Genomic DNA, 26,700 nt, shown 5'->3' with positions numbered 1-26,700 from the left:
ATTCGAACCCACGACCCTCTGTTTTAAAGTCCGAAGACTAATCCACTGGGCCACAACGCTCCACTAGTTATGGTGTGTTTCTTTCTTTCCCCCTTTTCTATACCGGGGGTGGGGCATTTGCCCCCTGGATCCACGCCGTGCACGCCAGCCCTGTCCCCAGTAATGATTAGTACTACACCAAATGGCTGATCTGGACGAAGGGGCTAATTAAACTAACTGGCCATTCAGCGGAATGACTATAGAACGAAATGACACTGGACTAAACTGCATTAATAGCCATTATATAGACGAAGTGTAGGTACATCGTGCAAGGTATACAGTGTGTATTAAAAAAAAGTTTACACTTCGAAAAAATCCTATAAAATTATACATTTGTAATATCCTGAAGATTTTTCCACATTTTAACATTGGTACAGATCCATTTAAGCAAATGACGATATATAATTGTCGAAAAATATTTCCGCTTGAGTGAGCACCACTTACTTTTGGAAAGTTAGTGAAAAATGATTTGCGCAGAACTTTGAAATAGTTGTGCGAATAAAAGTAGACCTTAACACGTGGAATTTAGCTAGTAAATTGATTAGAAGATATTTTTTTTACCTTTTAACTTGTTTCCTTGCCCAAAACACTTCGAAGAGTCCATTGCGCCCCACCCCGCTCCCCCACACAGCGATCGTGACGATATTAATTTTGTTTTACACTGAGCTGTGATTTACATGAAATGGCTTATAGGCTTGATTTTAATTTTGTTAATCATTGTCAAGCTTGGGAAAAGTGTGGAGAAACAAGTATTAAATGAAAATTGAAGTGTAAGCCCACTTTAAATGATAAAAACTTACTGAAAAATGCTGGAGATGTCTGATATAAACTTTTATTCAGATTCAGTTATGTACTCGGATCCAGCTGGCACAAAAAGGGTGAAGGTTGTTCTTACTAAGTGCTAAAATTACATTTTGGGTGGAAATTTGTTACAAAATGCTTGAATGTATCCATTTTATCTAAATTGACTAAAAGGGCAAGGGAAATGTATGAGAAATGTTTCGCAGGGTAGGTTTGATTTCGCCCTTTCCCCTTTACACAGCGTGAAAACGAGCATTTCTGCGCAAACAGATTTCTGCGAGCTTTACAAAAATGGACAGTGCTCACTCAAGTGTAACATTCTGTCAAAACTTTTACTTTCATTGGATAGATAAGACCCAAACCCAAGATTATATGTGAAAAAAATACCCACATGTTGTACATTTTTTAATTCCCAAGGCTTTTTCAAAGTGTAAACTTTTTTAGATACGCACTGTATAACTGCACATTTTGGCAAAAAAAAAACGACAGGCATATTAGCTGCACTATAGGTACATTTTGGTAACCAATTTCTTTGACCCAAATGTGCAGTAACAGCGTTCCCATGAGCAGCTTTTCGTTTTCAAGCCACTCAGAGAATATTTGCACCGTTTCGCCAAACGAATTCAAGAACGCGTACAGTAAATGCTGCAGCATTGAAAGCTGAAATCGATCAAATCACAATGAAAAGCTGGGAGGTCTTTGTCGAAAATTGGTCAATTTGAAGAGTCGTCTCGTCTTTCCCGATGTGACGAAAAAAATAATGCAAACATGCACGTCGTTTGTCCCGAAAACGCACATCTTCAAATCGGAGGAAAGTGCTTCACCATGTTCAATGAGCAATGTTTGTCATTAATCGGATGAAAGCATCTATGAAAAGGCACACTTTCACTTTGTTAGCAGCATATTCCTTGTAGAACCCCCACCCCCCCTTAAGAAAATACCAGTTTCGCAGTGTCTCCCAATGAAGCCTTAAAGGGGAATTCAACCTTGGCCATAACATGTTGTGTTGGGAAGGACAAAACTCAATTAAACAGAATGGTGTAAGTTTGAAAGAATCGGACAAGCAATAAGAAAGTTATAGCTGCTTTAAAATTAAGATCACTAATACAAATCGGCAACTGGGTAAGTAAATTATGACAAGGGGCAAGGACAACTTTCCCATAAGCCATGTACTTTATAATCCCCTGGGGCAGTATAACCCAGGTAGTATATTGTTTTATGTCCTTATGAAAGAACAATATAATTTTAAATAAATCTTTTGGGGAAAACTGACATTTTAGCCATAATATGTATTGGAGTACATAGAGTAGTCCTTGTCTTACATCACTATGACATCCCATATATGCGGCCAATTTGAAGTCTCCATGGGTATAGCGATTACCAATATTTCCAACTTTTAAAAATTCATAGCTTTCTTGTTGTTTGTCCAATATTGTTCAAACTTTCACCTATGAACTTGTCTGATTTTTCTTTTCCTTATAAAAACAAGTTTTTATTTGGGTTGGATTCCCCTTTTAATGTAAACAGACGCACGTCGGATCTTTCTTCACACCTCAGCAGGCTGAGAACTAGAAAGAAATGAGGAACCATCTTCGAAATAATTACTGATTCACGCACTTGCTAAAAATAATGAAGACAAAACACATATGACACATACAAGACATAAAACGTTGGAATCCGTGATGTATGTTGTTCATGCTTGCTGGACTGCCAAAGTTTATACTTTTTCAATAAAAGGATAATTGTGTGAAATTTATTATCATAGAAAATAAAATAGATTTCTTTGTTTGTTGGTGCATAGACCTTAATAGACTCGGTCTCCCCTGGCTACATTGTTTGCAGAAACAAAACGAAAATGAATTATTGTAATCACTGATTATCATCTACGAGTACCATTGTTTCTTACTACACTTTATAAGAAGTTTAATACTAAAAACTATAACATTTTCAATGTTCACTGATCTTACTTGTAGAAGTTTTCCAGGAGACAAGTGTGTTTTGCATTAAACCATAAGTTGTCATTTACAAACATCAACACAAAAGCAATACAAGGCATATCATAATTATCCACCTATTGTATCTATGGTAACGGCACATCCAATCAACCCCTTGACTGGTAATTATTTTTCGTTATTACCCTACACAGAGAGTGAAATTAGTCATTTGCAATATCAACTCTATGCAGGTCCGATGATTGTATGTTCTTCTCCAAATTAATAAAGACAAAACTTACTGATATCGGTTTGTTGGTTGATTGGTAGAAAGAATTTAGCAGGATCTTAGACTTAGTCTAGACGGTTTTAAGTCCTCTCTGAGGGAAGCGGTGACGCAGACGATTTTCTTACAAAACCGGCACTACTGCTTGGACTTGGATTACATCTGTCATTTTCAAGACATGCTCTTGGTTGCTCTTCCCTAGAGCCAATATTTCTCCTCGTTTGTGATTTTATACTGGGATTGAGTGTATTAAACAGTTTCCAGCTTAAACCAACTCGAGGCCTAAACCGGAGGCTACATAGATTGAACAAAATGATCTTTCGGGACTGTCTTCTTAAATTTCGCGTGGTTTAACGAACTCTACGGTACCCGTTTCGCGTCCAGTTGAGAAACTACGCTACATCAAGAGCACTAAACAGCGTTTGTCATCAACTCAACTTTACTGCTGCATGTAAACGAGGCTGATATTGCTCTGGTCATGAAAATGGTGAGTTTCTAACTGCATATTTTTTATACCTAAATATCCACACAGTCATTATTCATCAAAATTCAAGTTCGTAGATTTAAAAATATATTTTAAACGGAATACAAAGAAAATACATATATATGTATGATATGAACTATAATGATCATTCCAAGATTATGCAAAAATATTATTTCAGTATTTTTGTTGCCTGATAGAATAATCAGACGTTGCCAATGATTAATGCAAATAAAAGAGTAAACATGATAAACCATTTCTCGTTTTAACACAGGATTTCAAACCAATGATGAGTTTCCTATCAGTCCTTCTTATCTGCTGGTCAAACGGTGAGTATAAATGTTAATAAATCACCTTCAACAACTTTATTATCATTATCACCATCACTGTCTTCGCCATCAACATTATCATTTTTATCAGCATCGTCATCGTAAGCATCAACATCCTTGTCCTCTTCCCCATCATTACCATTCATGATAAACAGTACCAAACTATACTATTCTACTATTTTAGATAATGTATACATTAGGGCATGTTGAAATATAATCTTGTTTCACATATTAGGAGGACTATTGTTTGCTTCAGATGTTTGCATATTATTTTACTGATGGATATGTATGTATGTATTTTATTATTTTTTTTACCATATTCCAGTTTTGTTACAATATGTTAATGTTTTATACTAATTACGTATAGGACCCCATTGGAAATAAGCCTTTCGGCTTTCATGGGTTATCCTGTCAAGGTATTCTTCAAATTCATTGTAATCTCTTGTGATATTCTTGACGAATAAAACCAATCAATCAATCAAACTGCCATTACCATATTATCAACATCATAAAATACGGGAATCTTATTCCATCCTATATACGAGTAGTTGCAGTAATTTCATTAATCGAGATCAGGTTGATGTGTTCTATTCGTGTGTACGGGCAAGCTTATAAGCTATCCCCGGAGATCTTTTAATGATTAAAATAAAAAAAAAGCATGCAAAGATAATTGTCAAAGTCAAACCTCTGTCAGCTTCATAATTTATCATACATGACTCATACGTCTATATTCTGGGAAACAGTGCATTTCAAAGTAGGGGGGGGGGGGCTGGAGCAATTGCCTAGATCGAGAACCAATCAATCCGATAAGTACAATATTGGCACTGGTAATAATATCGTTGTCCATGATTATACTGTTCTTCTCTGTTTTAGAACCATACAGCATATGCGTAGTTATATCCATATCAATATAATATTCATGAAAAGCTCATGCACTTGCAAGAGGGGTTAGGTCCATTTTTCATCAAATTTGATTTTTTAGGTAAATTTTTAATTAATTCAATTGTTTCAATGTATAAATTTTTAGCAGCTCTATAAGACGATACCCAAGAAAAGTTGAAATTCCCATTAAAAAAGTGATCTAAAATGGCAAAGAAAAAACACTTATTTTAAAAAAGGGATTAGGTCCATTTCAGTTAGGTTGAAAAAGGGGTTAGGACATCACTTTTGTTTTTTAGAAAAGAATATTTTGAAATATATATGAAGACAGGTAGATTTCTTTTATACCCAATTTTATGTTCATATGATAGGGTAGTACATCATGACAATTTAGTTGCAATTAGTGAGAACAAAAAACATGATTTTCTCGTAATGGTAAAAATTGGACCTAACCCTTTTCGCAACTAAACTCTTTATTTTCTTTTTTTTATCTACATTTCCATGAGAAATACATACCATTGGTAAGAGTAAAAGCATAACTGCTTAGAGGGGTGCTCCGGGCTGAAAATATTTCCATTTGAATAAGTAGAGTAAAAGTCACGCAGCAAAATACCGAAAATTTCATCATAATCTGATTACAACGAATTTATTGAATTTTAAAGTTTAGCAGTAATTTGTGAAAACAGATATATGCACGTCGTCATGAATATTCATTAGCTGGGCTGATGATGATGTCACATCCCCACTTTCATTTTTTAAGAAATAATTTATTACATTAAATCATAATTATTTCATTATTTTTGTAAATAATATTTCTCCCTTATAATGAAATAAGTTGCAGCAATGAATATCTAATGCACTAAATCAGTTGGAAAAAAAATTGAAACCTAATTTCACACAATAAAATACAAAGAACAAGTGGGGTATGACATCATCATTTGCTCACTGAATATTCATGAATACATGCCTAGAACTGTTTCACCGAAATAATGCAAAACTTAGAAGGTTCTTTGAATGCAAATGTTGTATTCAATGCAGCTAAATTGCACCGTCTTCATTCACTTGAAAACTAGGGGAATTAAACACAATCAACGATAATACAGAAAAGGCTAAGTAAAATAAATATCACAGGACAGGGCTGACGATGCAATTAGGTGCAAGGGGAAACCACTTCCGTGATTTTTCAAGTACGTTGTAAGAAGATATTATCAATTGGGAAATTAAAAATAAAAGAAATGGCATCGTATTTTGAATGCTGTACATAAGGAGGGGAATTAATATTCTTCTGTAAATACATTTGAAGATTAAACATACTTTTATTGCGATAAATATTCTAGACAAATTTGTAGAAATTATTACGAAGGCAATCAAGTTGCATTAATTGTATTCCTAATTCGTGTTTATATTTAACATCAGCTACAAGGATGTAAGTTTCATAATGAATGACCAATGTTTTTAAATGATAGTACAGTATACAATTCAATATTTTTAATGTGAAATATGATAAATATATGCAAAAAATGATCTCCAGTAAACTTGATAAGGGTGATGAATAATGATTTTAATCAAACATTATCAGTTGATTAAAAGATGGAAAGAAAAAAATGTGCAATATTTTTATGTACAGTGTATTACGTTTTCAAGGAAGAATGCTTCTGATTTAATTCTGATTATGATTTATGAGTAATAAATTTCATACTGACAGCTAAAGGATATATTCATCACAGTCAATGTTTAACGACAAACGTATAAATTTCTATTCTGCCATGCATATATGCTCATTTATATTCCAGATAAAGCTGCTAAATTATTATTTTTTAATGCACATTTCACATGTAAGGGTCTTAATTCATGGGATATATTGAAGATAAAACTAATTCATGAGAAAATTCCGCCCTTATGGAATATGCATTCAATCATGTTAAAACAATAGATAGAAGAAAGGAATAAGATACTGAAGAAGTGATATTTATATTATCCCCCAATAGAATAGTCCATTATAATCAATCTCTTTTCATATTAATTCCAAGTAAAAATCAATCCGGCAGTCCAACTGTTAACGTAATTATTTACTTTAGACAGTAAACTGAACATGTGTATATTCGGATCGACTTGGTCAGGTTATTTTGTATATGATTTTCCAAATTCGCGAGAAAAATATATCCCCAATATAGGCAAGATATGAAAAGAATAGTATTAGGAAATATATAGTAGTGGATATATTTACCCCTACTAGAAAATTGATATCTGATGATTGATCGCGTTTGCAGGGAGTATGTACAGCATACTTACGTAAGGAGGGAAGGGGTTGTTGTGGGGCGGGCGAGGAGGGGAATAAGAGGCTACATTGTGCGGGAAGAACTGCTGGTCGATTTCGACTTCAACGTTAGTTGATTATCGTTGGCATAATTGAAGATATTATCAAAATAAAAACCCCTAATTACAAAAACATATATATATATCGCATGTAACACGATATATCATTGAGTCTGAAAATTATTATACGTTCAGAATGAGCTGCAATTTCGCGAGGTGAGAGCGGGGAATGGGGGGGGGGGGGGCGGTGGCTCATGAAAGTGAGACTTTCATTGGTGCTTGCATTATGGTAAACCGCGCATTTGGACACAAAGTTACAGCGTTCTGAGTTGGTTAAAGGAAACCAAAACCCAAGAAGAGAAGCAATCTTATTCATGTATATTATGAACACTACGAGTCATTGGAAAATATAATTCACACATATGTCAAGGTCAAATGGGGACAATAATCTTGGGGCCCAATTTCCAGTCATCTGATTTTGCTCTGAATGTATTGGACCTCCCCTCTCTGGCAGACAGAGGAAAGGCACTGTGTCTGACTTTTGCCGAAAGACTGATTTCAAATGAGACGGTATCCTATACCCCCTCCTAAGAACACCAGAACTTAATTTGCGCAAATCAAACACAAGAGAACAGCAAAAATGTAGAACTAATAGATTTCGGAACAGTCCCATCCCATATACTTGTTCGACCTCCTGAATTGTCAATCATGACTTAATAATTAACCCATATGGTACTTCTCTGTCTGCTGCCCTTGTCAATTGATTTTTTCCCTTAACTTTTTATTGTTAGTATGTCACATTATTTGTATAATATGTACTATATTTCTACTCGCAATTATGTACATAAGTCAATTATTTTCGCCACTTGTATACAATCATCATGTTTTTAAGTATTGCAGATAATATCAATATTCTGTTTGACATACTTATAGAATTAGCCAATTTATATGTAATCAAATATCATTTAAAAATACATGATCTTTGAAAATCAGGTAAAATTATATTACACAAGTATTGAACAAACTTTGAAATGTAATCTTTATTGCGCATATATACATGTGAGGATATAAATCAATAACTCTTAAATTTATTTATTTCAATGTATATACCAATTGATGAACTCGTATGATCTCTGTGTTGTACTTCTCTCTCCCTGTTGTTTGTCTTTCTCTATCCACATTTCACCCCTTTTCTTCATCCACCTGTCTTCCTCTCTTTCTTTGAATTGTAAAGACTAGTGCTTTTTTCCCTTATGACACGTGTTCTTAATGTACAAGAAGTATATACCGGTAAATGATAATCTGGACCACCATACCAATATGTGTTAAGTTCAAATTCTTCTTTGTTTATTCTAACGTAAAAGTTTGCAGCCTTACAACTTCATGTTTTTACCTCTTTCATGTTTGTACCTACTTTTCTTCTGACTTTCTGCCCCACTCCTTCCCTTCACTCCCTCTCTTTCTCTACTCCCTTTCCACCCCCCCCCTCCCTCTCTCTCTATATATGCCTCTCCTCCTCCCCATCTCTCTCTTTCCTTTCTAGAATTCCACAACACAAGTAGTTTCAATACCATACTTTATCCGTAATATTGATTTTGTAATTATCTGTGTTATTGTTTGAATATTTTTTGTGTCTTTATTATACCTTGTGAATACATCGTAATTCGGCCTTAGCCGCAATGTCTGATTTCTATTAATAAACCATTTATCTACCTATCTATCTATATATCTATCTATCTATTTATCTAATGTGAAATATGTAAAATTAAGTGGGAAATCTGAAAAATTGTGTACAAAACAAAATAATGGAGAGTTGTCCACAAATTTAAATTCTGAAGCACGTTTGCCAATTTGAGGATCCCCATAAAAAGTACAAGAATTTTTAAACGTCTATAACTTGCTTAATTATTTCATAACCGATTTTGATGAAACTTTTTTTTAATTGTTCCTCTCATTTTACTATTTCCAATAAGATTGCTTCTTTTCTTGGGTTTTGGTTTCCTTTAAAAGCCATAAAGATCACCACTTTCGGTCAGATATAATAGTGATTAGGTTTTTGATCTTGAAAATGAACGGTCTTATCATACGGTGATATACTAACATAATCACAAAATCATTAACGAATATTTGATAATTGATTTCGATATCGTATAGTTTCAGTAACGATGATTAAAAAAGGTTCCAAGTTGAACAAATTACAATAAAAAATCGTCGCAATTACAGTGGAGGTAATTTTCTTGTATATATTATGGATCGACCTAGTTTTTTAAGTAGATATGATGAATTGGAAGCTAATGTCATTACTGTAAAAATCATTTTATATTCACGAAGGCCAAATTAGAATGATTACAAACCCACACAACTATGAAATTAACCCTCGAGTTCCGAATTCGATGATCACATTGAGCCTTTTGCATCTCATTTGTAAAAAAACATTTTTCCCCATGGCGTTGTCGATATAACATTAAAATAATTACCGTCATTAATAATGCACTTTGATGGCAACGTATTTTGTTCCATAAAATGGGTGTAATTTTCCATGAAAAGTACGAAAGCAGGTCATAGTGGCGTTGTATTATAAATAACACGGTTCATGAAAACAGTGCTATAAGTATCTTCCTCCTTTATATTTTGTTATATTGAATCGTACGTAGACCCATATAATTTGATATTGAAAGTGAAAAATTAGAAGATTGAAAAATGAAAAGCATTATAGGCATAAAAACATGGAATAAATAACAAACTCGGATTAAGAATTCCAACAAAGGAAGGATGAAAAATAAAAGAGCAACTGATTGATATAATATAGAAGCTACGATTAGATTACCATTGGTCAAGAAATTAAATTTGATACCTCTGGTTTATCAGGCATCATTTTGGAACAGGGTACTTCTAGTAGTTAAGTTATCATACATTCTAAGCCTTGGTCACAACCCTCCGTGCGTGTTTTAGTCCCTACGCTTTTTTTCGGGGGGGGGGGGGGGGTGGCGGGGATTGGGGGCTACCGTACGCCCGCCACGTTTTCGAAAAAAATGAAGAGAGAGTGGGAAGAATAGGGAGGGAGTACGCCCGGGAGTACGTCAACGCACGTCACTTGCACGGAGGTATGTGGCTGCGTGCATGCTCTCCCGCGCTCAATCAATTTTATAAGTATTTGGCCATGGCAAAATGACGTATGGTAGTAACTTTGATCATAAACCAATCAAAACACCCGTTGAACTCACTAGCGTGAATGGGGGGGTCATATCATGGCATCTGTGTGCAAAGCAGGGGGGGGGGTAATTGTACAGAAAAATATTACATTTACCTACACTGCATGTACGACGAGTTACTGATCACAGATACAAGCACCCACGTATACCTACTGAAAATTTGCTCGCTTGCTCGCTTCTAACTCTCGCATATTGATATTAGCTGTACAGTGCCGGCCGCAGGAAACGTCACGCCCGAGCGCGCAAACACCCTAGGGTGCTTTCGCGTCTAACCGAGGGTATTCAAGGGGTGCCACTAGGGTGTTTAGCCGCGCCTGCAGTTTTCTGCGTGCTCTATAATATTGCCCGTGCCCTCACTTTTCCTTGTTTACCCTTGCATTATGTTTACATGTGCATGTACTTTGGTTATCTTGTGATAGACCATTATGTTTTTAAACTAGCGTGATCGGAGTCTATTGTAGATTATTATTTTTTTTTTTTAGATGATATTTGTTTTCTTTCATCCTTTCTTTCATTCTTTCCCGAGCTTTTATTTCTTTTCTCTTATTCCTTCTTTCCCTTTCTTCCTTTCTTGCTTCCTTCCTGTTTTTCTTCTGTCTTTGTTTCTTTCAAATAATGAAGAAATTAATTTTTCTTTCCATTCTCTTTTCCTCCATTTTTCTTACTTTTCTCTTTTCTCTCCTTATGTTTTTTCTTTCACACATTTATTCATCTTCCCTTCCTTTATTTTGATTCTTTCTTTATTCATTTCAAGTAATGACGGAAATCGTTATCTGTCTTTTATTCTTTCTTTCATCCTTTTATTCAAACTTTTTTCCTTTTAATTTTTCCTTAATTTTTTTCTTTCCTCTCAATTCATTTCGTTTCCTAATTTCTTTCTCTTTTCTTTCTTCCGCTCACACTCCCTTCCCCTTTCTTAATATATTTTGTTAACAAGTCTAATATCGTGTAGCCTTTTTGGTTGATTTCTTTTTGGCTAAATAAACGAATCTTCAATCTCTTGAATACATCCATGCATAAAAACAATAATTTTCATATCTATTGGTACATCACAAATAATTTCAGCAAAATTTTTCTTTGGTTTCCATTTTATGGCAGTATTTACATCATCGGTGGTAAGCCACGAGATGACTTGTTCAGATGGGCTTGGATTAAACTATACATTGCCTATGTTCCCTGAGTGTAAAGAGAAACTACATCCCAATGGAACTATGGTTCAGACCATTCCAAAGCTGATCCGTTTTCCATCACGGTCTGAATGTCAAAGACGAAAGGACAGACTGGGCATCCCGCATGGACATAGACTTTGCAGATTTCCTGGTAATAATCAAACTCATTTTTTCTAATATCCTGGGGGCGGGCGGGGGGAGGGGAGGAGTACTTAATTATTTCTGTCATCGTGATGTCTATTTTTACGATATTTCAGGGGAAAAAATCAATTCTGAGTGTAGAATTTATAGGACTTATTCTTGAATGACAAATCGGGAAAATATTGGAGATATTTATTTCTGAAGTATTTCAAGAATAAAAATAATTTCAGTAAATCAATGATCAGTTTCTTGAAGCATAAGCATCATCATTGCCATCTTTCACCAAGGTGCTATAGGATCAATGAGAAAAGGATGTAATCTCTTAACAAGATATGCCAATGTAAACCAACTAGAGCGCATACATTCGTAATTCCGAAGCTTCGTTATTCTGAAGGTTCGGATATTCCGAAGGTTAGTTAGTCCGAAAACGGAGTGAGGTTAGTAATTCCGAAGGTTCGTTTATCAGAAAACGAAATGAGGTTCGAAATTCCGAAGGTTCGTTAGTCTCAAAACGAAATGATTAACGAACCTTATTTCGTTTTCGGACCAGCGAACCTTCGGAACAAAGAACCTTATTTCGTTTTCGGATTGACGAACCTTCAGAACATCGAACCTTATTTTGTTCTCGGATTATCGAACCTTCGGAATAACGCCACAAATGTTTGGATTGACGAACCCTTTTACGTTTTCGGATTAACGAACATCGAGGTATAGGCAATTTACGTGTTTCTGAATTACGAAGTGTAACCCAAGTAGAGAGCTGTTTTCTTAATGAAAAGGGAAAAATGCAGAAAAACAGGTAATTAAACAGGTAAAAGTATGAACAAAATTCGAAAGACAATAAAGTTTTAAATATTGTAAAACGGGTACTCAATACACTGAAAAGGAGGAATAAATGTAAACTTCGTGTTATACCACATTCCATGTTCTGTGAAATGTACCAAATAAATGAATACACGACTGTAAATAAAAAAAAATAGAAAAATGATATAAAAACAAAAATGATATAGACATTGCTATTGGGTTCTATGGACATTTTTTTTTATTTTAATTCGATCCAATTCGCTCTGATTCTCATGATTTCCATGATTTTCACTACAGTTTTCATGAATCAAATTTATTTGCATTTTTAACCAGGATAATTTTGTGTTTTCTTTCAAATTCCGTGAATTCCTCGATATTTTTCTTTTTTTCCGCATATTGATACATCATAGAAAAAAATGGAGACTTTTGTGTGTATATAGGGTATAATGGACTACTCCTCTACTTGCTTCAATACAGAAACTTATTAAATTTAAAATATATGGTCTGAATATCTATTCATATCACGAGGATATTTAAATATTATTTTTTTTCATTATGGTCTGAAAAAGGGACCGAATGGGAATGTTGTCCTTGCCATTTTCACAGTCTACTCATCAAGTTGTCAATTTGAAGTTTGCACAGTTTTAGTGTCCCCTTTTAAGTTCATAAATTTGTTATCCCTTGCTCGTTTTTCATTTCACTTTTACCTATTCATTAAATAAAAAAATAATAAAACACCGAGCTAAATACCATAGTTGACAATTTTTGAAGATGAAATTCAGTTATCCGACATTTCATCTCATCTAATCATTTTAGGATCGGAAATGAATTTTTAATGGGATCCGAAAGCATGTATTATGCACAAAACTCGTTCTATTAATGGGTGAAATTTGATATTCCGAAAGACTAATTGTCGGTACAGCAGCTAATAACAGGACAAAACGATATCAAATTGTTAATATTAAGCAAAACTGTGTCCTTGTATTTTTTTTTATATTTACTGAATTTCCTTGACGAGTGAAAAAAGTACTTCTTCAAATTACCAACCAAGCATGTCAGATTGACAGGCGTTTCACAGCACATCCTACACGTTTAGAGAGTGGGGATTAGTGAGTGAAAGGGAGGTATGTAAAGGGAGAGGGGGAGGGGGGGGGGGGAGTGGGAGATGCAGACTAAAGCCTACAACAACGCTTTTAGAAGGAGGAGAACAAGAAGAAGAAAGCCCATTAGTCGAATACAGCTTTCACACGACTGATATCGAAGTTAATGTTATGTTTTATTAATCATAATTTGATTATTCAAAATGTGTCCCATAGTTTCCCTAGCTTTCATACGGTATTACGAAGGCCTGTTACACCCACAGATGCAACTACACTCTACCCACAAATGTAATAACGCACTTTTGCCAGAAATGTAATAATGGCTTTACCCATAAATGTAATAAATTTGAAGAGATATTTTTCAAATTTGTTCTAAACTAAAACATTGTAATAAGGCATGGGTAATACACGCAGTCTTTCCTCCACACCCAGTACTTGAGAAAAAAATCTTCCTAACAGAAAAAAAAAGATTCCCAAGCAATCCTGTAAACTAAGCGTTGTCTTTATTCAAGACTCATTCATTTAAAAAAATCTTCGAAACCTCAGATCCTATCATTTTCTTATTCCTGTGGAATAACATGAGTATTAAGGTCTTTCTTTAAAAAAATTAAAGAAAGATAAGACCAATCTTCAAAATTTGGACCCGGTTGAAGAATGGCAGACGAAATGAAACTTTTTTTTGGGGGGGGTTATAAATGTTTCATTAATATTCATGTAGAAATCATTTCTTTCAAAATCCATAGACTGTGAGAGCAATCCTTGTCAGAACGGCTGGTGCGAGGAGACTATGGAAGGCTATGAATGTCATTGCCCAGATGAATTCCAAGGAAAACACTGTGACGAACGTAAGAATCATTGGTGTTTGTTTTTATAGTTAACAGTAAAAAAAGTAGAAAATACGTTGTTTAAGCCTTTTACTCTAACAACAAGCTGTTTAAACTTATTTTGTAATTGTTTCATTTCAAACAACTTGTCTAAAAAATAAACAGTTGTTTAAAAGTTTAAACAGCTGTTAAAATGACATACGTGTTTACCACAACGATTAAATTGTGATGGATTTTGACAAAATATAAAACAAAAATTAATGTAACATTTTTTATATCTTTTTCCTTTCCTCCCCTTCCCTTTCCTTTCATTTCCTTTCCTTTCCATTTTTCTCAATTTGTCTTACTTAATTCTTATCGTAGTGAGACTCTTTGATGGTCAATGAGCCCCCAAGTGACACTCAGGGGGGAGGGGGGGGGGGGGGGTAGCCCTCAAGACGGAAAATTGAAGTAAATGTTAGCTTTATTATTACAAAAAAGGGTACTTCGTAAAGACGAGATCAATAATGCGAGTGCGGAGCGCGAGCAGATGTTAATGCACAGACCTGAAAATGGGCTATTTTAATGACTTGCCGTTTTTCATGGTTCTTTCCTTTCTGTACCCTCTTTTGATTTTCAACTCTCATTTTCTTTGCTTCTTCTCCATTTATTCATAAACCTAAATAAATAATATAAATCAAAATGAATTGATTATCGAAATGGTGGTAAAATCAACGGGGCAGGGGCGGCGGAAAGTATTTTTGTTTGGGGGCAAAGCCCCAAAACGGCATTTATGATTATGTTAAAATTGGCATTATAATGCAAACGAATATTTTCACCTTATGATTATCTTCTGTGTGAAGTAGTTGTGTGTTTGTGGTAATTAAGTTGAGAAAGGCCTTTTTAAAAGTGATTTTTGATGGATGAAATATATATTTAGGCTATATTTTTTCCACGAGTGATCGTAGTGATTTATTGAAGAAAATAAATCAAATCTAAAGTTGTTCAACTCGCTTTTTGTGTGTAATTATGGCACTTATTACTGTAATAGGTGCACCCTGGCGAGATGTTGTGAGCGCGAATCGCAAGCTTACACTTTTGGGAATTTCATTCGATAAGACATGAAAATCAAACATTCCACGCAATTTTTATCATCATGAAAAAAAGTTGTGTATCTAGCTAAAGAATTGACGCGAGCGCAAAGCGCGAGCTGAAATCATTAATATACTGACCAGATAAGAGGGACTGCATTTAGTGACTGATTAATATGATATATATATATATACCACCGATCGAATAATGCGAGGGCTAAGTGCAAGCTGAAAATTCGTGATATTCCAACCTGAACACTGCAGCATTCTAAGCAGTTTTTTGTATTACAAATATCTTACTAAACAATAATTGGCGCGAGTGCGATGCGCGAGCCAAAAATTTTGTGATTTCTAACGTAAGATGTATTATGTTTTACCTCAGAAAAGGTATTTCATTTGAAAAAAGGGCACGTTTCATTTTGAAAAAGGGCACTTTCCATTTTGAATAAAAGGCATATTTTTCCTAAAGAAGAATTTTTAGGGGGCAAGTGCCAACCAGTCCGCAGCCCCTACATCTGACTATATTCTTGAATTGTCAAGCGACCATTTATCATTTCACAGATATAAAATTCATTCTTTTATTACCGATAGCAACATTTTTTCATTTATAAAGAATACAAACATTATTTTGATCTTTTCTTCACGATACAGGTTCTCAAGTTTCCACGACAACTCCACCGACTTCGAATAAAGGTATTTTTTGTAAATCCCATGACTACCCCCACTTCACCACCTTTTTGATACTTCTTACCTTTTCATGGGAAATAGATCAAAAGATGGGTCCATATAGAGAGCTTATGATTCTTGTCTTGACAGTAGTCCTTTTATGAAACGCTCTCCTGCGCTTTGCCACTTTCTTCATCATTGTCAATGTCAGAATGACTTTAGGCTTAAATCTAATGTGCTTGTAAAATAATATACAATTTATACATTTTTTTCTTTTTAAAAAAAATTTGGAACCATCTTTCATTTGTACATGTATATCATAATCTGTATAAAAATAGAACAAGACAAAAACTCTTGTTTGTTGTGAACAATGGTTGAACACACAACATGCCTGGAAACTAATAATAATGTAACGACTCTGTAACAAAAATATATTGAGGCAAATGATATAATCTAGGGTATACACATGAAATTTGCTTTTAGCACCTTGTTTAAATTATGCTGCTACGTTTGTTTTTCAGTGATGTTTTTACTGTCTGCCAATGCACTTTTATTATGCTTCCAGCTGACACGACACCTCCTAATGTTACATGCCCCGATGATGTCTTCAAGACTGTTGAGCTTGGTACTCTCAAAGTACCCATCAACTTTACTGAACCATCAGCTACTGATGTATCAGGCAATGCTACATTGGTCTTCAGAAACTACAGCTCTGGTGATGAATTTCCAGTTGGGTCAACCCTCGTTGAGTATGTGTTTTCTGATGGGAGTGGAAATCAAGCATCGTGCAACTTCACAGTGGTCGTCAATACAGGTAAGAACTTTGTGGTTTGATTTTAACATTTTAACAATCAGTATCAGTTGTTTCATTTCAAGTTTATTTAGGAAAGAACGTGGCTCACTATTTATCGTCAGATATATCATGAGAATTACCAATCATATTCTTTATTTCTTCTCTTTTTAAATGTGTTTTATCAGTTGACACGACCCCTCCTAATGTTACATGCCCTGATGATGTCTTCAAGACTGTTGAGCTTGGTACTCTTAAAGTACCCATCAACTTTACTGAACCATCAGCTACTGATGTATCAGGCAATGCTACATTGGTCTTCAGAAACTACAGCTCTGGTGAATTTCCAGTTGGGTCAACCCTCGTTGAGTATGTGTTTTCTGATGGGAGTGGAAATCAAGCATCGTGCAACTTCACAGTGGTCGTCAATACAGGTAAGAACTTAATTTTGTGGTTTCATTTTGACAATTAGTATTTGTTGTTGCATTTCAAATTCATTAAGGAAAACTATAAATGTTTGAGGTTAAAAATAAGTAAAGCTCATCATATACAGCCAGATATATCATGAGAATTACCAATCATATTCTTTATTTCTTCTCTTTTTAAATGTATTTTATCAGTTGACACGACCCCTCCTAATGTTACGTGCCCTGATGATGTCTTCAAGACTGTTGAGCTTGGTACTCTTAAAGTACCCATCAACTTTACTGAGCCATCAGCTACTGATGTATCAGGCAATGCTACATTGGTCTTCAGAAACTACAGCTCTGGTGAATTTCCAGTTGGGTCAACCCTCGTTGAGTATGTGTTTTCTGATGGGAGTGGAAATCAAGCATCGTGCAACTTCACAGTGGTCGTCAATACAGGTAAGAACTTAATTTTGTGGTTTCATTTTGACAATTAGTATTTGTTGTTGCATTTCAAATTCATTTAGGAAAATTGTATGTTTGAGGTTGAAAATAAGTAAAGCTCATCATATATAGCCAGATATATCATGAGAATAACCAATCATATTCTTTATTTCTTCTCTTTTTAAATGTGTTTTATCAGTTGACACGACCTCTCCCAATGTTACATGCTTTCGCATGGTGAACAAAAGATTTAATGCATGGCTGATCGTCAACAAAACGGAGTGTCGAGTGAGTTTGCAAGCCATCCTAGAGAACCTCTTCAGTTTATGAAATTATTGAAATTCAAGCCTTATTTCAAATGACCAGAACTTTGTTATTTCTTGACCATTTTCTGTAATTTAGGTATCAAATTAAAGAAAAGATATTGAACTTTTCAAAAATGTGGTTTTCTTTTTGAAACCCAGATACCCCCCGCCAAACGAGTTTTTGATATTCTTTCTTCAAATTGTATTTGCTCACTCATGCGTGAATGAGAAATAATTTAAGTAATAGAATAGAAATGGTTTATTTGAACAAAAGAAATCATTCGCGGCCCAAAGGCCGAATTACAGATTTTCAGACAAATACAAAAATATACATGAAAATTACAACATAATGAGAAACGGGAATTAAAAACATAATTTGGGGGGAAAAATCACATGCCTGGGGTAAATACATACATACGTTATTGGCAAATCAGTCATCATTGTAATACAATCATTTTGTAACCATTTACTATTTGATTCATTATCATAATTAATCTAAGATTTGATTATTATTATTTTTATCATTATTATTAATATCATATTTAACTATCCTTTTATTATTCACATTATCATCATAAAAATTGAGTATTGCACATAAAGAAACATTGACACTTTGTATTACACTCATAAAAAATAAATGAAAGATGTTCGTTCATAGTTTACCACTGGTTTATATTGTTACGATGTGAGTAGTTATATGTCATAGTAACTTGAAAAGTAATGCTATAATTGTTTAGGAAGGCTAACAGATGTATTTGAATTCCGGAAGACTTGGCAATTAAAAAAAAAAAAAAAAACTCTGTGAGAACTCATAGATTAATTGATATATAAAGCGATTAGCAAACGTGCTATAATGCAGTTGATGAAAAAGATTTAAACGACAGAAAAAAGAAAAAAAAGAAAAAAAAATCTAAGCTTAGTTTGGTGTTGGAAAAGTAATTATCTAAAAGAAAAGTAAACAAAATCTTCACAAAATTTATGAGAATATTCAGTTATATAGAATTCAATAAGTCAATAAGGTAAGGGATGATACCAGATGAAAGAGGAGATTCTAAGCTTTAAATTGGTAGGTCATTTGTGTATTTTATTTACGATTAAGTAATGATAAATTATCGCTAAATCTCGGTTTCGTTTTTTCTGGGACGCACTGTATAGCCAGATATATCATGAGAATTACCAATCATATTCTTTATTTCTTCTCTTTTTAAATGTATTTTATCAGTTGACACGACCCCTCCTAATGTTACGTGCCCTGATGATGTCTTCAAGACTGTTGAGCTTGGTACTCTTAAAGTACCCATCAACTTTACTGAGCCATCAGCTACTGATGTATCAGGCAATGCTACATTGGTCTTCAGAAACTACAGCTCTGGTGAATTTCCAGTTGGGTCAACCCTCGTTGAGTATGTGTTTTCTGATGGGAGTGGAAATCAAGCATCGTGCAACTTCACAGTGGTCGTCAATACAGGTAAGAACTTAATTTTGTGGTTTCATTTTGACAATTAGTATTTGTTGTTGCATTTCAAATTCATTTAGGAAAATTGTATGTTTGAGGTTGAAAATAAGTAAAGCTCATCATATATAGCCAGATATATCATGAGAATAACCAATCATATTCTTTATTTCTTCTCTTTTTAAATGTGTTTTATCAGTTGACACGACCTCTCCCAATGTTACATGCTTTCGCATGGTGAACAAAAGATTTAATGCATGGCTGATCGTCAACAAAACGGAGTGTCGAGTGAGTTTGCAAGCCATCCTAGAGAGCCTCTTCAGTTTATGAAATTATTGAAATTCAAGCCTTATTTCAAATGACCAGAACTTTGTTATTTCTTGACCATTTTCTGTAATTTAGGTATCAAATTAAAGAAAAGATATTGAACTTTCCAAAAATGTGGTTTTCTTTTTGAAACCCAGATACCCCCGCCAAACGAGTTTTTGATATTCTTTCTTCAAATTGTATTTGCTCACTCATGCGTGAATGAGAAATAATTTAAGTAACAGAATAGAAATGGTTTATTTGAACAAAAGAAATCATTCGCGGCCCAAAGGCCGAATTACAGATTTTCAGACAAATACAAAAATATACATGAAAATTACAACATAATGAGAAACGGGAATTAAAAACATAATTTGGGGGGAAAAATCACATGCCTGGGGTAAATACATACATACGTTATTGGCAAATCAGTCATCATTGTAATACAATCATTTTGTAACCATTTACTATTTGATTCATTATCATAATTAATCTAAGATTTGATTATTATTGTTTTTATCATTATTATTAATATCATATTTAACTACCCTTTTATTATTCACATTATCATCATAAAAATTGAGTATTGCACATAGAGAAACATTGACACTTTGTATTACACTCATAAAAAATAAATGAAAGATGTTCGTTCATAGTTTACCACTGGTTTATATTGTTACGATGTGAGTAGTTATATGTCATAGTAACTTGAAAAGTAATGCTATAATTGTTTAGGAAGGCTAACAGATGTATTTGAATTCCGGAAGACTTGGCAATTAAAAAAAAAAAAAAAACTCTGTGAGAACTCATAGATTAATTGATATATAAAGCGATTAGCAAACGTGCTATAATGCAGTTGATGAAAAAGATTTAAACGACAGAAAAAAGAAAAAAAAAATCTAAGCTTAGTTTGGTGTTGGAAAAGTAATTATCTAAAAGAAAAGTAAACAAAATCTTCACAAAATTTATGAGAATATTCATTTATATAGAATTCAATAAGTCAATAAGGTAAGGGATGATACCAGATGAAAGAGGAGATTCTAAGCTTTAAATTGGTAGGTCATTTGTGTATTTTATTTACGATTAAGTAATGATAAATTATCGCTAAATCTCGGTTTCGTTTTTTCTGGGACGCACTGTATAGCCAGATATATCATGAGAATAACCAATCATATTCTTTATTTCTTCTCTTTAAATGTATTTTATCAGTTGACACGACCCCTCCTAATGTTACGTGCCCTGATGATGTCTTCAAGACTGTTGAGCTTGGTACTCTTAAAGTACCCATCAACTTTACTGAACCATCAGCTACTGATGTATCAGGCAATGCTACATTGGTCTTCAGAAACTACAGCTCTGGTGATGAATTTCCAGTTGGGTCAACCCTCGTTGAGTATGTGTTTTCTGATGGGAGTGGAAATCAAGCATCGTGCAACTTCACAGTGGTCGTCAATACAGGTAAGAACTTAATTTTGTGGTTTCATTTTGACAATTAGTATTTGTTGTTGCATTTCAAATTCATTTAGGAAAATTGTATGTTTGAGGTTAAAAATAAGTAAAGCTCATCATATATAGCCAGATATATCATGAGAATAACCAATCATATTCTTTATTTCTTCTCTTTTTAAATGTGTTTTATCAGTTGACACGACCTCTCCCAATGTTACATGCCCTGATGATGTCTTCAAGATTGTTGAGCTTGGTACTCTTAAAGTACCCATCAACTTTACTGAGCCATCAGCTACTGATATATCAGACAATGCTACATTGGTCTTCGGAAACTACAGCTCTGGTGATGAATTTCCAGTTGGGTCAACTCTCGTTGAGTATGTGTTTTCTGATGCGAGCGGAAATCAAGCATCGTGCAACTTCACAGTGGTCGTCAATACAGGTAAGAACTTAATTTTGTGGTTTCATTTTGACAATTAGTATTTGTTGTTGCATTTCAAATTCATTTAGGAAAACTGTATGTTTGAGGTTAAAAGTAAGTAAAGCTCATCATATATAGCCAGATATATCATGAGAATAACCAATCATATTCTTTATTTCTTCTCTTTTTAAATGTATTTTATCAGTTGACACGACCCCTCCTAATGTTACATGCCCTGATGATGTCTTCAAGATTGTTGAGGGGTCAGTATCGAATTCATTATCAGAAGGGGGGGGGGTCAGGGGCGTCGATTTTTTTTTCAGATTGGGGGGCAAAATCATGAATCAAAGTTCCGAAAGAATTCAACCACAAAACAAGCGCACCCACACACACTACACATAGACCTATACATGTATATGTATGTATGTGTATATATATATATATATATTTATTTATATTTATATATATATATTTTGTAAAGAAATGGATGAAGAGAACAATGGTAGGCATAGCTTAAATCAAGGTTCCCCAGAGCTATCTACCCTTTGAAAAATTGGTAATGCCGAAAAGATGTATTTCTTCTCCCATACGTGTACTGTATCAAAGCAATCAATATTTTGATTGGTGGGGCTATCGCCCCCCCCCAGGATCGACGACTCTGGGGGGGGGGTGGACTTTGAAAATGTTAATGTGTGGACTAGTGAAACGCAAGTATACGCATACCACCAATCACCTGTGCATATCGCTATACATGCAATTCAACTTATTTTGCAGGAGAGTAAAGTCATCTAGCTGAAAATTAAATACAAATTTAGTTACACTTCATTGTTTTTCATGACATTTTAATAAAGAAATCATATTTCGAATTGTTACTCGGAATGTCCCATCAATATTAAAATTAGCGCGCGATTCGCGCTCGCATATCCTATACTGCCAAAAACTGCTCAGAATGTTCATTGCTTTAGTCTAAATGCATCAAATATCCAAAAAGTAGAACTCGCGCTTCGCGCGCTCATCTATTTAGGCAATGTGAGATAGCCTATCTTGTTTGTAAGAATAAAGCTTATTAAATGTACTTAAAACCTCAGTCTTTATTTGGGACTACCCCTTCTATAAACCAACAGCGAAAAAATTGGCTTTTAGCGGCCCATCGGGAAAACATGAATGAAAAAATTCTGCGCCCCCACCCTTTTGGCGTAATCCTCTTTACATACTGCATTAAAAACAAGTACGTAGGTGCTCTGACTCCGGACTCCAGCAGGGACCCAAAAGTTGGATCCCGCGCCCTAGTCGCGCTTTTGTGAAACATGCAAAATAAATTTAGTCCCCCTCTATCCCTTTTCTTTGCCATTCACCAGTTTTGCAATCCTGGTGCCGCCACTGCCCGGGGGCTCTCGTTATTTAGAAGAGAAACGAAAACAGTTTGTCAATGCTTGTAAAGTGTTTTAATACCCGGTAAATTTTTAAAGTATATTTTAAAAAAATACATCCACAGATTTTTCTCTGTGAGGATGGGATGTGATAATGTGAAAAACGAATCTGATATTTAATGATTTCGTGCACATTTTAGTGAGGTTTGTAAAACTCTTCAGTAAGAAAGGAAGGTTTTAACGTTTTTTCGGGGGGGGGGTGGTTAATTCTGCCCCTCCCGCTACGTACCTACATGTTATTTATTTATCACGTGCTCCCTTCCCCCAGGGGAAACTTGTATAGGACCTATCGCTTTAAAACTATTTTTCATACGGTACATTCCGAGTTACAATACGAAATATGATAACTTTCTTGAAATGTCATGAACAACGATTAAATATTAAATCCTAATAAGTGGCGACCACTCTTCATCAAAATTAATTCAATACTGCCCCCCTACATTCGCGCCTGTCCCACCAAACGCACTTTCAAAAACTTTCAGATGACAGAGTTTGACTGAATTACTGAGAAAAACATATCTTATATTTTATCTGCAACTCGATTCCTGAATAAAATACCGTTGCGACATTATGCGTTAAGACTTGCGACGTTATGCATTAGTAATTTAAGCTGCAACATTATGCATTGACTGTGACATTATGCCAAAATCATCCAACGCATAATGTCACAGTCACGTATAATGTCGCAATTGCGACATTATCGGTTGTAACAAGGCCCCCCCTGTTACACCCACAAATGTAATAATCGCCCACAAATGTAATAACGCCCACAAATGTAATAACACTTTACCCACAAATGTAATAACGCCCACAAATGTAATAACACTTTACCCACAAATGTAATAATTTCACCCACAAATGTAATAATGCACTTTACCCACAAATGTAATAATTTTTGATCGCCCACAAATGTAATAATGACTTTACCCACAAATGTAATAAATTTGAAGGGATTTTTGGCAAATCCGTTCTGAACTAAAATCGTATAGTAATGCGTTCATTTAGCACAAAAGTGCAAAGTCTGTTTTCCTGACCCGGTCAATTAACAAATTATAATATAAATCCAAAGTCTTTATTCCAGACCCGGTTGTTTCAAAAATAATAATATGAGCCCAAAGTCTTTATTCCAGACCCGGTTGTTTCAAAAATTATAATATAAATCCAAAGTCTTTATTCCAGACCCTGTTGTTTCAAAAATTATAATATAAATCAAAAGTCTTTATTCCAGACCCGGTTGTTTAGAAAATAATAATATAAGTCCAAAGTCTTTATTCCAGACCCGGTTGTTTAAAAAATAATTATATGATCCAAAAGTCTTTTCTCCAGACCCTGTTGTTTCAAAAATTATAATATAAATCAAAAGTCTTTATTCCAGACCCGGTTGTTTAGAAAATAATCATATGATCCAAAAGTCTTTTCTCCAGACCCGGTTGTTTAAAAAATTATAATATAAATCCAAAGTCTTTATTCCAGACCCGGTTGTTTAAAAATAATAATATGAGCCCAAAGTCTTTATTCCAGACCCGGTTGTTTCAAAAATTATAATATAAATCCAAAGTCTTTATTCCAGACCCGGTTGGTTCGAAAATAATAATATGAGCCCAAAGTCTTTATTCCAGACCCTGTTGTTTCAAAAATTATAATATAAATCAAAAGTCTTTTTTCCAGACCCGGTTGTTTAGAAAATAATAATATAAGTCCAAAGTCTTTATTCCAGACCCGGTTGTTTAAAAAATAATCATATGATCCAAAAGTCTTTTCTCCAGACCCTGTTGTTTCAAAAATTATAATATAAATCAAAAGTCTTTATTCCAGACCCGGTTGTTTAGAAAATAATCATATGATCCAAAAGTCTTTTCTCCAGACCCGGTTGTTTCAAAAATTATAATATAAATCCAAAGTCTTTTTCCAGACCCTGTTGTTTCAAAAATTATAATATAAATCAAAAGTCTTCATTCCAGACCCGGTTGTTAAAAAAATAATAATATAAGTCCAAAGTCTTTATTCCAGACCCGGTTGTTTAAAAATAATAATATGAGCCCAAAGTCTTTATTCCAGACCCGGTTGTTTCAAAAATTATAATATAAATCCAAAGTCTTTATTCCAGACCCTGTTGTTTCAAAAATTATAATATAAATCAAAAGTCTTTATTCCAGACCCGGTTGTTTAGAAAATAATAATATAAGTCCAAAGTCTTTTCTCCAGACCCGGTTGTTTCAAAAATTATAATATAAATCCAAAGTCTTTTTCCAGACCCTGTTGTTTCAAAAATTATAATATAAATCAAAACTCTTCATTCCAGACGCAGTTGTTAAAAAAATAATAATATAAGTCCAAAGTCTTTATTCCAGACCCGGTTGTTTAAAAAATAATCATATGAGCCAAAAGTCTTTATTCCAGACCCGATGTTTCAAAAATGATAATATTTGTCCAAAGTCTTTTCTCCAGACCCGGTTGTTTCAAAAATTATAATATAAATCCAAAGTCTTTTTCCAGACCCTGTTGTTTTAAAAATTATAATATAAATCAAAAGTCTTCATTCCAGACCCGGTTGTTAAAAAAATACTACTATAAGTCCAAAGTCTTTATTCCAGACCCGGTTGTTTAAAAAATAATCGTATGAGCCAAAAGTCTTTATTCCAGACCCGATTGTTTCAAAAATGATAATATTAGTCCAAAGTCTTTATTCCAGACCCGGTTGTTTAAACAATAATAGTGCAAGTCCAAAGTCTTTTTCCAGACCCTGTTGTTTCAAAAATCATGATATGAATCCAAAATCTTTTTTCCAGACCCGGGTGTTTAAAAAATTATAATTTTAGTCCCAAATGAGATACATTAATGATATTCCAGTGGAATAAAAATTAGAATCGAGCTTAGTCATTTCTCCTCACGCTAATGGTAAATTGAAAATCATGCATAGTCTTTGCTCCAGACCCGGTAACTAAAAGCTGAAACTTTATAGTAATGTGTTTATATAGCACAAAAATGCGAAATCTTTTTTCCCAGACCCGGTTAATTAAAAAATTATAATATAAGTCCAAAGTCTTTTTTCCAGACCCATTTATTTCAAAAATTATAATAATTATAAAAAACAAAGACCCACGATCCTATTTATGTTGAATAACATGGAAATGTAGCGTAGTCTTTCTGTCAGACCCAGTTATAAAAGTCATTAAAAACACAACAACAACAAAACAAAGACCCTGCAACCATTAAAGGTCAAGTCCTCTTCAGAAAAATGTTGATTTGAATCAATAGAGAAAAATCAGACAAGCACAATGCTGAAAATTTCATCAAAATCGGATGTAAAATAAGAAAGTTGTGACATTAAAAATGTTGTTTATTTTTAACAAAATAGTTATATGAACGAGCCAGCTACATCCAAATGAGAGAGTCGATGATGTCACTCACAAACTATTTCTTTTGGTTTTCATTGTTTGAATTATACATTATTTCAATTTTTACGAATTTGACGATTAGGACCTCCTTGCCTAAAGCACAAAATGTTAAAATAATAAATTTCCACGTGTTGCAGGGAGGAATGAAACTTCATTTCACATGACGATGACGAGAAAATAAAAATATTTCATATTTCATTTAAGAAAATACAAAAGAAATAGTGAGTTAGTGATGTCATCAGTTCCTCA

At 34.1% G+C, this 26,700-nt stretch overlaps 2 protein-coding genes across 2 annotated transcripts; both read left to right on the top strand.

The window, feature by feature from the left end:
• The first annotated feature begins 3,155 nt into the window (after positions 1-3,155).
• LOC121414823 (slit homolog 2 protein-like) lies at positions 3,156-16,212 on the top strand. The gene is made up of 5 exons (XM_041607879.1): positions 3,156-3,544; positions 3,813-3,867; positions 11,373-11,594; positions 14,232-14,333; positions 16,034-16,212. Exons 1-5 carry the CDS (start codon positions 3,536-3,538, stop codon positions 16,210-16,212), a joined length of 567 nt encoding a protein of 188 aa, XP_041463813.1. The 5' UTR covers positions 3,156-3,535.
• A 352-nt stretch (positions 16,213-16,564) lies between these two features.
• Positions 16,565-21,296, top strand: LOC121414821 (hyalin-like). The gene is made up of 6 exons (XM_041607877.1): positions 16,565-16,862; positions 17,027-17,272; positions 17,459-17,704; positions 19,217-19,462; positions 20,963-21,211; positions 21,280-21,296. Exons 1-6 carry the CDS (start codon positions 16,604-16,606, stop codon positions 21,294-21,296), a joined length of 1,263 nt encoding a protein of 420 aa, XP_041463811.1. The 5' UTR covers positions 16,565-16,603.
• Positions 21,297-26,700: the final 5,404 nt, after the last annotated feature.

This window comes from Lytechinus variegatus, chromosome 5 (genome assembly GCF_018143015.1).
Source record: "Lytechinus variegatus isolate NC3 chromosome 5, Lvar_3.0, whole genome shotgun sequence".
Lineage (NCBI taxonomy): Eukaryota > Metazoa > Echinodermata > Echinoidea > Temnopleuroida > Toxopneustidae > Lytechinus > Lytechinus variegatus.
This window is presented reverse-complemented; position numbering and strand designations above follow the sequence as displayed.